The sequence below is a fragment of the Lissotriton helveticus genome, chromosome 4_1 (assembly GCF_964261635.1).
Source record: "Lissotriton helveticus chromosome 4_1, aLisHel1.1, whole genome shotgun sequence".
Taxonomy (NCBI): Eukaryota; Metazoa; Chordata; class Amphibia; order Caudata; family Salamandridae; genus Lissotriton; species Lissotriton helveticus.
In genome coordinates, this window is record NC_136063.1 from 251,901,609 (window position 1) to 251,919,904 (window position 18,296).

An 18,296-nucleotide genomic window follows, 5' to 3' on the forward strand; every position below is an offset into this window, starting at 1 on the left:
AGTGTACCCTAACCTCCCTCCCTTTCTACGGAAGCAAAATAATTATATATCAGAAGATCTCTAGGTGTTAGCAGCAGACCCCGTACCTTGGTATACACAGATAAAAGTTCTATATCTTAGGTGCTGTCATGATCTTTTCCCTGGAAAGGTCCCTCTCCAAGAAGGCACTTACTCATTTCCTAAAACTCCTAAACTGAGAAAAATCCTAACTTTAAGACTTTCGGTATTCACAGAAGGCATTTAGGAGTCCTAAAGTTAGGACTCCTAACTTTACTACTTCTAAACTGAGAAAAATCCTAACTTTAAGACTTTCGGTATTCACAGAGGCATTTAGGAGTCCTAAAGTTAGGACTCCTAACTTCTGTGAATACCGAAATGAGTAAGTGCCTTCTGTGAATACCAAAATGAGTAAGTGCCTTCTGTGAATACCAAAATGGTAGTAAGTTTAGGGTTTTGTCATAAGTTAGTTCTGTGAATCGGGCCCCCTGACTTTGCTGACACTGAATCTTAATTTTCCCAACCTATGTGTCTTTGTTATCAGGCAATGCGTCGCTTGAATAGCTCAGAGGGGGCAATCTCAATGCAATTACAATTGTGTAGGACGGTCCATATGCATTTATGTTTTTTTAAATATTTGCATTGCACACATTAAAATCAAGAGCATCACATATCCTTGCAATGCAGGATGGGCATGTTTCTGCACCATTGCATTCCCTATTTATACAAACTTTCTTCTTAACCAAGGCAGGGTCCTAAACTTTCCCTACAGGCCATTAACTCTCATTCCCACCTTTTAGTAGCTAAAGAAACACTTACAGACAGCACATATGTTATGTTAAATGATCCTGGTAAAACTCTCAGGGGCAGATTAATACATTATTCACCCAACGCAGTGAGCCACCTAGCTGCCCTGCACTGCGTAACAGGGAAAGGGCAGGAAGGTGCAGTATTTATAATTATTCGGCTCATTCTTGTCCTTTCCTAGCGCTACTGCTCTTTTGACTAACTAGCACCAATGCAGGCACCCTTGAGTCATGTTGCAAGTGTGCCTGCATTCTAGGCAGGAATGTTTTGTGCAGGAAGGGACACCGTGCAACACAAAACCAATCCTCAGAGGCATTTTCCTCTTTCTAAGATGCTGCAACATGCAGAACACTTAGAAAGGAAGCGATGAGGAGAAAGAAAGATATTTCTCCTTGTTGTGCATCTGGTGGGGAGGAGAACAATTCTGACAAATTTTCAGGTCTACCAACATTGGTAAGTCTGAGAATGTGTCAGAATCCATGAGGGGATTCCAGGGAGCACCCAGGCACCAACCATGGAATGGCTCCTTGTTGCAGAGTAATGCAAGGCAGCGATTTGTGCTGCCTTGCATTACTCTAAATGTATCAAGCCAGGCAAGGTGGCCTTGTGTGGCTTGATAAATCTCATTTAGGTTTTGCGTCACCCTTGTGTCCCCTTGCTTGAAACCCTGATAAATATGCCCCTCAGTATCTAACAAACTGATTGTACAATGTATCTCATGATAACAATCCAAATGGGTACAAAATAATGTAAGAAAGTTCCACAAACAGATGTACCTGAGCACTATCATCCCTGAAGTCACTACTCTGACCGGGATTGTCAGAGCAAAGAACAGCAAAATGGCCTGAATAACTTGACCATCACATGAACAACGGTTATGATTGAGTTGCTTATTAAGCACACACAAAGGTGATTATTTATGTACATAGAACTTGTGATTTGAAAGAGGAAACATGAGATAATTTAGAGAGTAGCATTTACCTAACTAGAGAGAAATTGTGAGTTGGGGACCATAGTCAATTTTAGGTTCTCTGTCATACTCTTATGTTCGGCCACGTTTCCATGGATAGAACGGCTGTCTTGGAAATCCTGCTATCTGTCACCTTGGCCTAGGATGTGAAATAATATTCGCATATGAGTTGCTTTTCTTTGGTCACCGTGTGTTGGCTTCACTTTTTTTGAGTTTAACCCTCCTCTACAGCATGGCCCAAGTACTTGTATCCTTCCGCTGCTCAGGCTTTCAGAGCTACTTTTTTCTTTTGTTGAAGCACTCCATAAAAGAGCATGTGGTTACAGGTTGTACTTGTATCCCCCTCCGTGTTGTTGCTTGCCCAACCCACCATCAGTTTTGTTGCTTTCTCCCAACCACCGCTATTGTTGTTGTTGCCCCACCCACCGTGAGTGTTTTGCTTGCCCCCTCCCGCCCACCCTGTCTGTGTTTTGCTCATAGACATTGACTGGCCTCTACCTTTATCCCTGTTCAATCATTAACCCTGAGCCTCCGCAGTCCAGAGATGCCCTACTGAGCATTCTAGACACTGTAGAACAAACAAACCCATTATAGCTCGAGATAAATAGGTTGTATTGGCGTTCGCCAATATGTATGCAATACACATGCTTCTGAGATCTGTGTAATAACATACAGGTCACCAGTTAAAATGCCAGTACTTAGTCAAGTGGATTAATGTGCACTACAGGCTCAAGTACCAGTGGATAGGTAATGCATCTGCGACAACAGAGTCCATACTCTCGAGAGAAGTGCTCCGTTTGGTTGAGCAGTTGCACTCATCAAAGTAGTGTCCTTTGAAAGTGGTGGACTGCAGCTTGTCACCTTTGATGTTGAAAGTCCTGTTGTTGCTGCCCCTTTCTGCCCTCCAAGATGTTGCTTGCCTTCACCCACTCTATGTGTAGTTGCTTGCACCCTCCAAACCTCTGTTGTTTCGTGCCACCTCCTGCCCTTCATCTTGTTGCTTGCCCCTACTTGTCATGTTGTTGCTTGCCCCTCTCACCCTTTATTTTGTTGCTTGCCCCCTCCCACTCTCTTTGTTATTCTTTGCTCCATTCTGCCCCCTCTCAACCTCAGTGCTTTTGGTTGTCTCTTCCGCTGTTCAAGTTGCCCCCACCCGCCTTATTTAACAAAAACAAAAGTGCTATTATGTTTCAGATATGCACCCATCTGAACTGCCATTGTTGCTTCTTGCCCGCAGACCCGATCATAAGAAAAAAAGGTATTACGACACGGACATAGCTGGCTGCATAATAGCACCTTCTTCCACCACACCCTACGTGTTGCCGGTCCTCAATCCCTCTGTGACGCCTCCCGCCCTATTCTCCAGCCAACAATGAAAAATGCACTATGATGTCATGACGCGGCCAGCACTGGCCATGCCACCACCTTTTTTTTACCTTTAAATCATTCCACATAGCAGCTGCACTGCTGTACAATATGAGATAAAACATTGACCAAGCCAATAGCTTTCTGGTAAGCAAGACCGACTCGCTTTCCCAGAGCTTGTTATTTTGTTATATTTAAGCATCCCTGCTTCACTAGTGCTAGCACCATGCAGCTTGTTGGAGTCTATGCGATTTATAAATATAAAAGCAAGGGAGCATATTTACAATCCCCTATCACCACCACAGCGTCACTTTGAGTGACGATGTGATAGCAATAGGGGCCTCGCCTTATTTTCAAAGCAACATTAAACCACTTAACGTGGCTTAACGCTGATTTGTAAATAAGGCACCCTTTCACGCTGTAGTCAGCGTGAAAGGGGAGGGCAATGGGTGTTGCCGTGGGCGTTCCACCGCAACACCCATTGATTTTGATGCTGCCTCCTATTTACAAGAGCAGCGTAAATAGGAGGCAACAACAAAATTAAGACCAGGGAAAACCTGGTTTTAAACAGGCAAAACGAGTAGAAATGCTTTTCTTCTCCTTGTTTTTGCTGTTTCCATAGGTGCTGCCTTGTGCAGTACACAAAGAAACAGCAAATTGCCTATGATTGTTTAAGTGCAGGAAGGTCTCTCTTCCTGTACATAAACAATCATTTTTAAAAATAAATGCTGTTTTCCATGTTCTATGTGTGCTGTATTAAGCTGCAAATGCAAAAACAACAGTTGATGGACAGAATGCAGAACAATGTCATACATTCACCCCAGTACAGAGATCTGGGCCTAAATCCATCGTTTTTTTGCTCACCATGCCATTCCAGTATGAACCCAGTCATATGCAAATCAGTCTTGACCCTGTGCCCCATGAGAACAGTCCAGCCTGAACTGCCAAGCCAGGTCCTCCCTGGACTGGAAACAAGCATCCTAGGACCGGTTTCGAGCTTTCAGCCCTCATCAGCCAGGATAGATTGATTCCAGTGGCATGGAGAGCACGGGACTCACGGCTGAGCATACCCATCCCACTTGGGGTGATAAATGCAAAAACAACAGTTGATGGACAGAATGCAGAACAGTGTCATACATTCACCCCAGTACAGAGATATGGGCCTGAATCCATCGTTGTTTTGCTCACCATGCCATTCCAGTTTGAACCCAGCCATATGCAAATCAGTCTTGACCATGTGCCCCATGAGAACAGTCCAGCCTGAACTGCCAAGCCAGGTCCTCCTTGCACTGGAAACAAGCATCCTAGGACCGGTTTCGGGCTTTCAGCCCTCATCAGCCAGGATAGATTGATTCCAGTGGCATGGAGAGCACGGGACTCACGTCTGAGCATACCCGTTCCACTCGGGGTGACAAATGCCAAAACAACAAATGATGGACAGAATGCAGAACAATGTCATACATTCACCCCAGTACAGAGATCTGGGCCAAAAGCCATTGTTTTTTTGTGCAACATTCCGTCCATCATCTTGTGTGTTTTGCTGTTCACCCTATGTGGGAAGGGTATGCCCAGACGTGGGTCCCTTGCTCACTAAGCCACTGGAGTCAAGCTATCCTGGCTGAAGACGGCTGATAGCCAGAAACCGGTCCTAGGATGCTTGATTCCGGATCAGGAAAGACATGGCTTGGCAGTTCAGGTTGGACTGTTCCCATGAGGCACAGGATCAAGGCTGATTTGCATATGGCCATGTCTTAACTGGGGTGGCTTGGTGATCAAAATAACAATGTATTAATCCCAGATCTGTGACTGGGGGTGAATGTTTTGCCATTGTGCAACGTTCTGTCCATCATCCTGTGTGTTTTGCTGTTCACCCTATGTGGGAAGGGTATGCCCAGACGTGGGTCCCTTGCTCACTAAGCCACTGAAGTCAAGCTATCCTGTCTGAAGATGGCTGATAGCCAGAAACCGGTCCTAGGATGCTTGATTCCGGTCCAGGAAAGACGTGGCTTGGCAGTTCGGGCTGGACTCTTCCCATAAGGCACAGGGTCAAGACTGATTTGCATATGGCCATGTCTGAACTGGGGTGGCTTGGTGAGCAAAATAACGATGGATTAAACCCAGATCTGTGAATGGGGGTGAATGTTTTGCCATTGTGCAACATTCCGTCCATCATCTTGTGTGTTTTGATGTTCACCCTATGTGGGAAGGGTATGCCCAGACGTGGGTCCCTCGCTCACTAAGCCACTGAAGTCAAGCTATCCTGGCTGAAGACGGCTGATAGCCAGAAACCGGTCCTAGGATGCTTGATTCCGGTCCAGGAAAGACATGGCTTGGCAGTTCAGGCTGGACTGTTCCCATGAGGCACAGGGTCAAAACTGATTTGCATATGGCCATGTCTGAACTGGGGTGGCTTGTTGAGCAAAATAACAATGGATTAAACCCAGATCTGTGACTGAGGGTGAATGTTTTGCCATTGTGCAACATTCCGTCCATCATCTTGTGTGTTTTGCTGTTCACCCTATGTGGGAAGGGTATGCCCAGACGTGGGTTCCTTGCTCACTAAGCCACTGGAGTCAACCTATCCTGGCTGACGACGGCTGATAGCCAGAATCCAGGCCGAGGATGCTTGATTCCGGTCCAGGAAAGACATGGCTTGGCAGTTCGGGCTGAACTGTTCCCATGAGGCACAGGGTCAAGACTGATTTGCATATGGCCATGTCTGAACTGAGGTGGCTTGAGGAGCAAAATAACGATGGATTAGACCCAGATCTGTGACTGGGGGGGAATGTTTTGCCATTGTGCAACACTCCATCCATCATCTTGTGTGCTTTGCTGTTCACCCTATGTAGGAAGGGTATGCCCAGACGTGGGTCCCTTGCTCACTAAGCCACTGGAGTCAAGCTATCCTGGCTGAAGACAGCTGATAGCCAGAAACCGGTCCTAGGATGCTTTATTCCGGTCCAGGAAAGACATGGCTTGGCAGTTCGGGTTGGACTGTTCCCATGAGGCACAGGGTCAAGACTGATTTGCATACGGCCATGTCTGAACTTGGTGAGCAAAATAACAATGGATTAAACCCAGATCTGTGACTGGGGGTGAATGTTTTGCCATTGTGCAACATTCTGTCCATCATCTTGTGTGTTTTGCTGTATTAAGCTTCAAACATAGAAGTTACAAAACAGCATTTAAAGATTGTTTATGAGCAGGAAGGGGGATCCTCCTGCACATAAACAGTCTTCCCCTCATCTCAGGCATCCTAGCATTCAGGGCCGGACTGGCCATAGTGGGCACCGGCCAATCCCCCGGTGCGCCGCACGGGTGAGGGACGGTTTTGGGCCCCTGGGGGCCGTTTTTATGACAGGGCCGTTTTTGCAGCATAGCTGCAAAATCGGGCCTGTACCTAAATCGGCCGGCAAAGAGCTCGGCGGCACCTCCAACCCCCCCGAGTGGGTGGGGGGGGGGCGAGCACTTTGCCAGGGCAGGTTGTGGTTCCCAGTCCAGCCCTGCTTGCATTGGTGCTGGGCAGCTAAAGTTAGCGCCAGCTCAGGATGGAACGCAGGGCTGCACCATATTCTCGTAAATAGCCTGTGTTTCGAAAGTGATGAAGCATATCGTTAGCCTTCTTGGCTTAACTGCATGCTTCGCCACTTTATTGTAAATATGCCCCAAGGTGTGTCACGTAGGTACTATGCTCCAAAATGTACACCACACAACCAGATTTGACTGAAGAGTGCATCATGTACAGTCCCTAGGACTGTTTTTAAAGTAATTTTCAGCAGCTCATTTGAAAGCCGTTTCAAGATATTCTGAGTTAAGGGAAGACCTGCTCAGCCAAGCAGCTTAAAAGGCAAAGGTCATTTTTCAGTAGGGGTGTGCGAAGTCTGCGTAATCTCCTTTTGCATAATTTTCACATTTCTGCAAATTTTGAGAAATTACGTGCAATTGCATTAAATAGATACCTGTCATTTTGCACTATATTTCAACGCGAAATGTGTCCTTATGTCAATTTTTCATAGGAGGACTAATTTCACACTGGCGAAATAGCAAAAGCACTGCGAACAACAGCCATTGCTGGGGTAGCCATGCGCTATACAAGATTCCTTAACATAACATAACATAACATTTGAATTCTGTTCCTATGCTATTTTATGAACCCATGGGTGTAATGGAGTAATTTGGGGAATTTCACTTCACAAGTGTGATGCGAAATTCCTGAAATTATGCAAACTACATCGGCATAATTTACATTTCGCCCAGGGCTATTTTTCAGCTGCATAACTATATAGGAAGAAATACATATCACAATGTCTCAGGGGCTGTCTAAGAGCAGCGCGTTGCAAGAAAACGTGGAGGTACCGACAAAATGGTTACAATTCTTTCTCCCTGTCACACTTGAACATTCTGCTGTCTGCCTGCACCCTGGTGATGTGTCTGCCATACACATGTGAACAGTTCCCTGGAGGGTTTATCGAGAGGTTCTTGTTTCTGGGGGGCATATTATCAAGGCGGGCGATAAGAGATTATCACCGCTTTAGAGGCCTTTTTCGGCCGCTAAGCGGCGATAATTCTATCGCCCTATTAGCAAGCTGTCGCTAACAGCAGTTAGCGACAGCTTGTAGGGGATAGCAAGTGGTTTGGGGCCCGCATTGCATGTGGCTAATGACATGCAAAGTGGGCGTACCCAACCTGTTAGCGACTGAAAGCAGTCGCTAACATAGCTATCGCATATTATCAACGCAGGCATAGCGATGGAAATATTCGCGCTAAGCGCAAATATCTCCAAAACCTAATGCCTGCTCAGACCAGTTCTTAGCCATTATATCCAATGGGAGGTGGATATTCTGGCTAAGTCCCCATTGGCGATAATGCGTGAATAGATATTCACGCATTTCGCGGCTAACGCCGGAAATGTTATCGCATTTGAGATAAACGTTGCTAATAGCACGTTATCTCTGCGATAAAATCCGGCGATGCTTGGCGATAAAAAAAATGTTGCTAAGCCTATTTAGCGATAAATGTCGCTAGTTGTTGATAATATGCGCCCCGGTTCCCAACCACTTCATACAAAGACAGCAGCAACAGGATTTATTCATTTATTGACAAATCGGTTTGCAGTGAAAATAACAGCCATACAAATTTCCCAATGTGCACACGTTTATATATTTTCACTTATTATGTTGTACAGAAGCTTTTAAACACTGTCCACAGCTCGAAACGCAGAAGCATTGTTCGGCCGACTTGTTAGCAGAAAAAGTAATACACATGTACAATTTTAGGAACAAAAAACTTTAAAATAATAAAATATTTCATTTAAGAAGAAAATTGACCAACTGAATAAGGCACATTTGATAGTATCACTAACAAGACGTTCTTTTGCTCAGCCCTTTGATGAGAAAACATGACGGTGGTATCGAGTGTGCATTAATTGTAAGCATCAGCTCCTTTCATTGGCGGGCTCTGTGTAACTTGAGCAAAGGGGCTTGAGCCATTTACTGTGTCCTTGAGACTCGATTCTGTAGATTGTTCTAAAGGTAATTTTGCACCTGAAAAGAAAAAGAAGCATTAGCAAAGGCAACAGGTCTGGCTTGCATTTTGAGTCTTGACTCAATTATTTAAAAAAAAAATGCTCCCTGCAATGAAAAAACAAAACACGGATGCTGTGTAATGTGCATCTATGAGAACAAGTATTTATCGTGCGATGATTTTGAGATGTAAGATAGCCCCCCTTGAATTGAAATCAATGCTCTCTATAGGAAGCGAAATGATATACCAAACAACCAATAAATTGAAGTAAGAGAGTTATACTCTCTGGGTGGAACCAAAGTGCACTCTATTTATATTTTAAAGAATTTGCAACAAGTGCAAGCACACCAAAAGAGACCTAAACATCAGTAAATGGGGGTGCACTCAGATAGATACATTGCAATGGTAACTGAAAACAAAACTTTCCAGGAAGTATGACACAAACGTTTTTGAAGTTGACACCAGTATTGGCAGTGTCATGTAAATAGATTTGTTTTGCATGATATGTATTTGCCAATGACAAAGCCTATTGGCACTATTTTAATTTGTTGTGCAGAAAGATTTGCAATGAAATACCACTAGCAACAATGAAAAACACATTATATGCTTCAAAAGGTGCTTCAATCAAGTTCTGCACAATATACGGCTGCCATACCACAGCAGGTTTCTTAAGCCTACAAATTTAAATAACACCACCACAAATCTGTGTACTTGATAAGGGCAATCCCACTGGCAAATCCAGATATCGCAGACAGAAATCTGTATGAATGGAAAATCCAGTACCACTGACATCTGTACTCTGAAATTCTAGTGGTAGTACTGTATTTAGCTTCTTATGTCAGTGCTGTGCAGTATCATGCAACGTTTTTCATTGAATAACAAAATACAAATTTCTCTCCCATGGAAGACCTCTTCTGAACCCCTATAAAGTTCCTTTTCCCACCCTGGGGTAGTTCACTGGCTCTCCAAGCAAACCGCCCTTTGCTACTAACATCTCAGCCACCCATTCCCCCCATGTGTACATAGATTAACAGTTGCAAAAGGTTTTGTGAATGGGGCCAAGAGAACCCGACTGTTAGTTGCCAGCCAAGCACCAAGGGCAGACACTTTACTTCAGATCTAGGGTTAGGAATCGCAATCCTACATTGCAGCTCCAGCCTATGTGAACTGCTCAGCAGCCTAAGCGATGCAGCTGGTCTGATTACTCATGCTATAAAAGCAAAAGGCATTTAGCTTTTGTGTACTTTCACTAGCTTGCTTAATATGACTGCTTTCAAAACTTTTTATACTAACACACACGACGTACAAATTAGTGGTCCGAGTGTAAGCGAAAAAAGAGAGACAAGACAAGAGAGCACTTCGCTGATAGGATAAGAATCCTCACTCATCCGAAGGTGACATGCTTCATCATAAGCTCCTCACACTGGGACAGCAAGGTACCCAGGTGCATATTATCAAGGAACGGCGTTAAAATTATCACCGGTTGAGCGGCAGAAAACGGCCGCTAAAGCGGCGATAATGGGCTTGATAATATGCCCTTGTGAATTCCCATAGAAGCCCATGTTCTGGGCTAAAGCGGCGATAATTTCAACACCGTTCCTTGATATTATGCCCCCCAGTGTGGGCTATAGGTCCCCAAAGAGCAAAGGGGAGGAGGGAGGTGTTCTGTTTTTAAGATGAGCAATGTAGATGTATGAAAGTGAGGGGCAAAGTGCAAAAATAGTATGGATAAAACAATCTCATGGTGGGCGAAAATGGTCCTTTATTCTAGTGCCCCCATTGGATAGAGTTAAAAACTGAGTATACAGGGGTAAATACCCCATTTAATTGGGCAACATGCCAGGAAAGACTCAATAAAGTGTAATGGCATTCGTAAGGACCAAAAGATATATGTTACTCTGCTATTTTGTTTTCATAAAAGAATTTTAAGTACCAGCCATACATTCGACTTAGCAATTATGTGTGTGGCCGCGTCACAGCCGTAGGGTCCACGTATCTTGAGACTCTGCTCTCCTTCATCAGTCCCCAACTAAATACAGAGCTTCTCAGCTTCTGTATCCCGTTCCGTGTATGGGGCTGGCAGAGAAAAACTTTTTGACATCCTGTAAGTGTAAGTTTTCAAAAAAGAATCTTGAAAAAATCATTTTGTTTACTGTTTGTGCGGTGTCATCTTCTGTGATGTTATTGAGGGTGAAAAGACGTAGTGTCACATGCATTACTACTTGACTTTAGTGTACAAGTACGGAGGAAGTTAGAAGGAAACGTAGCGATGGATGTCAATGGGAGAATTAATCAATCTTAACTAATGGTCATTGTTGGACTTGGCCTTTTTTGCAGGGTCATCCCTAAACTTTTTGCCTTTCTCCCCGCCTTATTTCCGACATGATCTTGGTGGTTTTAGGCCTCTGGGCACCGTGGTCCAGTGTAAAGTGTGTGCGCTCCTTGTGTTACATTGCTGAGATTGCCCTGCCCACCCATAGGAATGCATTGAGGATTCTCTGATCAGTGTTTGTCAGTGGTAATTCCTGGTATGGGAGGAGCAGTGTGGTCAAATCTGGCATGTATGAAATTGGAATAATAAAAGCTGCGCAATGGTGTGCGCATTTTTATTGTGACTATTTGGGAAATCCAACTTTTAGAAGTTGGCATTTCTGTGTGGTATGTGTCTGCCTGCCTGATGTAAATTGCATGTCTGGCTTGTGAGTGACAGCGGCTGGGAGGTGTGTGTGGCTCCAGGAGGGGCAGGGTGAGTCAGCACTAGGATGAATGGGACATCTGGGTTGGGAGTAGTGGGAGGAGTAATCCCCTGACTCTTAATAGGACTGTGCTCAGCCTGTACAATGCTGGCTCCGCCCCCTCTGGTGTGTCAGATCACCTAGCCCCCACCTGACAAAGGGGAAGAGGAGCTTGGAAATCATAGTGCTCCAAATCCCCCCTGAGCCAGTTGCATCTGGTTCACCAAGCCCTGCACTACAGACAAAGAGATTATGTAGTATAAATATAGGGGCTGTGACCCCATGAGTTGGTTCTCTTCCATGATGCTGGTGTGCTGTTCCTGACTCCTGTTGGGGCGTGCTGCTGCTGCTGGGGCCCAGGAGGAACTGCCACGAGGGCTTGCCTCTCTGGGCCCTGCATTGCCCCCTTGATCTCCAGGACCTTAAAGGACTTTTTGACTGCTTCTAGCGCCTCGTGAGCGCTGTGGTTTGTTTTCTAATTCCCCCAGGGAAGGGGAGAGCGTATGGGCTGCGCAGTGCTGAGCTGCAGCCCTTTAAGAGGGAATCCCCAGCGTAGGGATTGCCCCGTGATGCCAAGAGGAGCGGGTGCCCACCCCACATATTTGTTGCAGAGCGGAAGCCTACCGCTCTTTATGGATGCTTAAAAATTGCGGCTGCCCACCCCGCATTATGGTGCCTTTTTGCGGGTGCCCATCCCGCAGTCTAGAGAGAAATCACTGCACGGCCTGAGCCGCCAAGAAGAGAGTGCAGAAGACAGTAAGTCAGGCACCAGCGCCTGACTGTGGGCGGGGCCTGTCAGAGGAAGTGCAGCCGAAATCGAGGGAAAGCTTGGCTGCGTGCAGAGAGGAGGACGGGTGCAGGGAGCAGAAGCCAGGCGGGAGTCCACCCCGCGCTGGACGGTGCTAAGAGGAGAAGGAGGCGAGGCCCCTGGGAGCAGCGCCAGTCAGGGCACACTGCCGTTACCCTTCCCAGCGGCATCAGAGGAGCCGAGAGCCCTGAGGTGTAGAGAGGAGTGCAGAGTTCCACTGAGAGCTGTGAGCTGTGAGTGGGGCTGGAATCAATTGAGGTGCATTCCGAGGCACATTGTCAGTGCCTGAGCGGTCCCGCCGTTGTGGGCCTCTCCTACGTTGGGCACGGTTGTTTTCAAGAGACCATGTGGCTCCAACGAGGGGGCAAGTTTAATTAAGTAGAGCCCTACAGTGGGGCTCAAGGGGTGCCGCGGAGCCCAGGGTGATGCCAAAGCTGCTCCACCAGACAGTGGGCAGCTGCAACGTGATGTTTATTTTGTTGTGAAGTCCCTGAGTGGGACAGAGGAGGCACAGTGGTGCCAGGCCCCTTTACTTTCTTCCCACCTGCGCCGCCTCACTGCGGGCAGCTGCAACGTTTTGGGCAAATTGTCTAGACAGTGCTTAATCTTTGCTAAGAAAAGTACTTTATGAAAAACACAATAATACACAAGTACAGGGACAGTGATGCGGGAAAACCCTAATCAACTATGGGAGAGCAGACAGGTAATGTTCACAGTGATTGTTTAATTCGGCTTTTGTCTAGAAAGTCAAGTCTGTGGTGAGTCCATAAGACTCTGGTGCCCACGATTGTGTCTGAAGTGCTCTGAAGGCAGATCCACAGCTCCTCCAGAACTCTGTAGACTTTACAGGTCATGTCTCCTTGCCTGGCTAGAAAGCCGGTTATCATCTGCGAGGTGGCACCCAGGCTGTGAGAAGTCCTGGAACACTGACTTGGGGTTTGAGTCTCCTTCCTGGGGGAAAGGCTGCTTCAGTGCTCTACTATAAGATTGTAAAGTTAACAACTCACAGATAAAGCAGCACCTCGTGCCACGCGCGTGTGTGTTTATAGATATCTGGGCTCGGATTTAGCACGGCAGGCTTCATAAATAAATATTTGTTCTGGACTGCAGAGGTATTTCTTCCACCTCAATCTTGTTAGGCACGCCTTATATAAACGACAGGGCGAAAGAAATGGGGAAATTGCACTAATACATGAAGATGTACCTAATGTTATACCTAATGAGTTCTATCTCTTATGCAGGTCTTAGCATACCTTGCATTACCTTCCCAGTCAACCACATTGTCTTTGGTGCATAAAGATCTTGAAAGGTGCAGGAGATCAAAAAATAAAAAGAACATATTGCTCATTTTTAATTTACACTAATAAAAATTTACAACTCCCACTTCCTTAAGTGCACATTTTGTTGATTGCTATGATCTTCCTTGTGCCAGAGAGTAGCTGTTCCTGCATTTCAAACAGGTAAGAGTTTAAAAAAACAAATAAGCCTTAGGATATAACCCCAAAGATTAACTGATGGTATTTTAAGGCTCTGAAATGACTAACTTAGTATTTCATTTTGTGTGACAATCCCGGAGACCTGTTGACTACTATATCTGCACATTTTAGAAGCTACATTGATATCATACCCTCCACCATGTAAGTGTGGATCACCAGAACAGGATCCATTGAAACCCTCTGTGAAAGACTAGGCTACAACTTACTAGTTGATGCCTTTAGCGCTGGGATGTACTTGTTCCAGAAGGAACAATCGGCCTTCTTCAGCCCTTTGTGATTTTCCAAGGATGCAGTGAATTCTTTGTAGTTGTCTCCATCACTGTGCGAGAGGTACATGGGCCATGGTGGTAAGTTGCTGGTGGCTTTTCGTGAGAAGTCGAAAGAGTAGTTTGGATTCCTAAAGAAAGACAACCGACAGTCAGGTCCTAATACCCATGAGTATTCAAAGAAGAGTAAGAGAATACTGCACAAGGAAAATACACCTCCATATGGCACAACAATTTAAGCTGTATGGATTTTGAACACTGTGAAAACCAAACAAAAACACTGGGTTTGCACACCTGCAGATGTTTATACCGCAAGGAAAATTGCTATTTCTCTTCAAATACAAATGAATAAGGTAAGCAACATTTCACTCAACCTTTAACGTTGATACACTTTTTTTTTCTTGTAACATAGAGCAGTTGTATCCAATGTAGGTCGAGAGGGACTTGATCCATGTCAGACTGTCATGATATCCACATTAGGTAGATTCACATACAACTCTTAGCGGAAATTATTTACATGTTATCCTAAGCATCTGGCATAGAATTGGTCTTTTTGACGCTACATAGCAGAACCCTGGTCAGTAGTGAATCCAAGCCCCGGGCACCAACATTGACCACTAATAATAACAAGTTATTTGTATGTTCAGCACATATAATCAATTTGCTGTTAGCAGCAAATTATAGAAGTAAAGTCATTTATAATAAAAAATTAATTAATTATTCTTTTCCCCGAATTTGAATATTTCTTAAGCACAAGGAAAAAGAAGTAGTTATGCATATGCTCAAATCAACTTTAGCTCAAAAAGACAATAATCACCTCTGTTCAATTAACTTACAATTTCTAGGCAGCATGTAAGAGTCAGACCAGATACAGTGCTTCATTAAGAACAGCAGCCTTGTGTAGTAATTTACATTTTTTCAAGTCAATCAAGATTTTCGCAGTCCATTACTTAAGGCCTGATTTAGATTTCGGCGGATGGGTTATTTGGTCAGAACGGTGATGAATATCCCATCCGCCGAAATATAAATCCCATACTATCCTATGGGATTTACATTTCAGCACACAGGATATCCAGCATCGTTGTGATGGAGTAACTTGTCCGCCGAAATCTAAATCAGGCCCTAAATCTGTGTCAACCGATTTCAGTGGGAGCCATTCAGGCTTTCAGGATAGCCATAATGAAAATGCCTGAGAAACAATTACATAAAGTGTATTTCAATGGAGATTGGTTGCATACTTGTTGATGTATCTGAAAACCAAAATTGATTTTACTGTACGGTTGATCTCTGGGTCCACCCGTAGTTGATGAAGCAATCCAATGTTATTTCATGAAAGACATTTCAATTTGTGTTAACCAAATGTCCAGAGGCAGACACTGAAGACATTTTTACATACCCAGACTTTACAAAATTTGCAGCGTATTGCATGATCTTTAGGGAAAGTCTTTTTTCTTCTTCTGTAAATTGCCTCTTATACTGCGGGCGTAGTGGGAGGCCAAGTATGAAGACCACGTCCTCTGGAAGCTCCAAGCCAAAACTGGGAAAAAAAAAAGAAAGGCACACTGAGTGTCTGCTGTGTTTTCAGCACATTTGTGCTGATCAAACTCGAACCTATCAAATATAATCTTCAAATTTAATTGCACCATCCCAAGGAGACATAGCAATCACTACAGATTTATTTTCCAGTTTTATGTAGCGTAAACTCGACCTTGAGCGCTGTACATTAGCACCAGTTGCATTACACGAAGTCAAATTCGTGGATCAGTAGCCAAACAATTAGGCAAACTGAGACCATCACATTCCATTGTGTGGCCTAGTAGCAAAGCACATGACTTGCTTTGTGGACAAGGGCAATTGCAAAGAAAACACCAAATGCATGGATTCAAATCCGACTGGAAATGAGGGCACAGACTGATTCCACATGCAGGGATTGGATTTAATTAGAAACGCAGAAAAAAGGATTCACATGTTCTGCACTGGCATGTGTTTTTGTACAGTACATGAAATGTACGTTTGAAACACATGTACATCACAACAAGAAGTAGTATCATACATACTGGCTATTAAACTATCAGTTATTGATTTTGCAAATGTAAAAGAAAGTGGCCATACCCCTCACTATTCTCTCATAAATGAGAATGTTTTTCTGAACTGTAAATTGACCACTCAGCAGGGGTCTACTTGGATCTCTATTCTGGGGGTCTTGATAGATCAAGGAGACCTTTGAAACCTTGAACAGTGTCGGGATCTGAGTGACTCTTTTGTAGGTCTCAGGTTCCTCTATGACCACACGCCTACTGGGAAAGCACATTGAGGGTCGAGGTACTTGGACTCTAATAATTAGGAGGTGGTGCACTAGAGCAGAGAAAGGACCCCAATGATTGTCACTGTCCAGTTAGCGTCATCAGTATCAGTAGCATCTGCTCCTCATCCTCTTCTACTTGCTTACATTTATATAATGATCACCCGTACGACTGGGCACTGAAACCACATTATTATCTTCGATACTTAAAGTACATAATGAAGAGTCAATCGTTGAGTAATTGACTGCCACGATGCAATATAACTGTACCAAAACAGTTCTTTGAAGGGGTCCTGCTTTCTTAGTATTAGAAACAACACGCCCCTGCACATTAAACTAGCCTCTAATCAACAATTGACACCTCACTCAACTTGGACCGAGTGTCATTTGGATTGCAATAATACCCCCGTTATACCTCAATGTGCAGCAGTTGAATTATGTAGTTAACTATCCACAAGAATTGGGTCTGAAAAAGTTCAAGCAGACAAAAAAGCACCAAATGGATTGCTTGAAAAGTTGGAGTCATTAATTCCCAAGGATCAATATATATTTACTTCTACCTGAGAGCTAAATATTTCTCCACTCCCAGCCCACTTTACTTCCAGTGGTAAGTCTCATGGCTCTTGCAATTGACGACATATTGAGCAATGCAAGTTGGTCATATTACCATCAGTCATCTTTTCATCATTCCCTCTCTCTTTCATCTACAATGCCAGTGACGTCTTTCATGACCCATTGCCCTGACCACCTACTGTCAGTGGACTGAACTTTGAGGGTGCTAACTTGTGCCTTCAGCTTATCTGATCCAAATAGTAAGTTTAAAAAATCAGCATCACTTACCCCTGTGCCTCGTCGGTAACAACACAGACAGACATAAGCCAAAGCATCCCTGCAAAACCGTCTCCTCGTCACAAAACCTGCCCCCACCACTCCAAAACCACCCCTACCCTTCCAGCCTCCCAGGCAAATGCCCGATGCCCGCAATGGCCAGTCCAGCCCTTTAACCCTTGGCCAGGAAGGTGCTACTAATGTCCGTCTACCTCATGATTACAAGAACTGAGAGGCATATTATCAAGGACAGGTGTTAAAATTATCGCTGTTTTATCGGCAGGAAACTGCTGATAAAATGGCGATAATGGGCTTGATAATACGCCCTTGTTAATTCCCACAGAAGCCCATGTTAACACAAGAACATGGGCTTCTATGGGAATTAACAAGGGAGTATTATCAAGCCCATTATCGCTGTTTTATCGGGGGTTTCCTGCCGATAAAATGGCGATAATTTTAACACCGGTCTTTGATAATATGCTCCTGAGTTTGGCCCTAAAAACCACAAAATACAGGCTACATCAGTGGCAAATATTATCATGCATTGAGTTAATTTGTTCAGTCTTTCATGCAGTCTTTGCATTTGTGTAATCCTGCTTCGATTCTGCAGTGTTTGGCCGGATTGATTTACTAAGTTGAATTAATGGCAAGAATTAATATTGTTTTTCCAGGATGCTCTCTTCAATCAATCATTCAGGGTTCTTACAGAGAGAGACTATTCACCTGTGAAGGTCTCAAGGCACTGAGTGGGGGTGAGAGGGTCTGCGGTTCAGTTGAAGAGCACATAGGTGCTCTCTTAAAAATGAGGATGAGTTACTATTACGCTATTTCTGCTGGCGAAATGCATTTTTTCCAGGAATGCATGAACACTAGGCGTTCTGAAAGACAAGTTTTTGTGCCTTGGAAAATTTGTGACATGTGCCACATTAGCATAAAGATTTTGGTTTGTACACCAAAAGTTATCAAAAAATGTAAATTCTGGCTGTTTTTGCCAGAGTCTAACAAAGAAATAGACCTCTGTTTGTGGGATAACTAGGCCTGGGCGGAAAATTCCGTTCCGCTCGCAGAATTTGGGTAATTTGGCTTTCTGCGGAGAACGCAGAATAGGCAAAAATTCTGCGATCCGCGACCGTGAAATTTTTTGCTCGGTTGCTTTTTTTTAAAATGTGCGTTCGCCAGATATTCTCCCCCCCCTCCCT

At 44.5% G+C, this 18,296-nt stretch overlaps 1 protein-coding gene across 1 annotated transcript in view; it reads right to left on the minus strand.

Moving 5' to 3' along the window:
• Positions 1-8,218: 8,218 nt before the first annotated feature.
• TG (thyroglobulin) overlaps positions 8,219-18,296 on the minus strand; it is an 825,201-nt gene continuing 815,123 nt past the window's right edge. Inside the window, exons 46-48 of the mRNA XM_078686739.1 lie at positions 15,364-15,504; positions 13,908-14,098; positions 8,219-8,682 (exon numbers count right to left, since the gene is read on the minus strand). Of these exons, the coding sequence (XP_078542865.1) occupies positions 8,561-8,682; positions 13,908-14,098; positions 15,364-15,504 (454 nt within the window). The 3' untranslated portion in view covers positions 8,219-8,560. The remainder of the gene's footprint in view (positions 8,683-13,907; positions 14,099-15,363; positions 15,505-18,296) is intronic.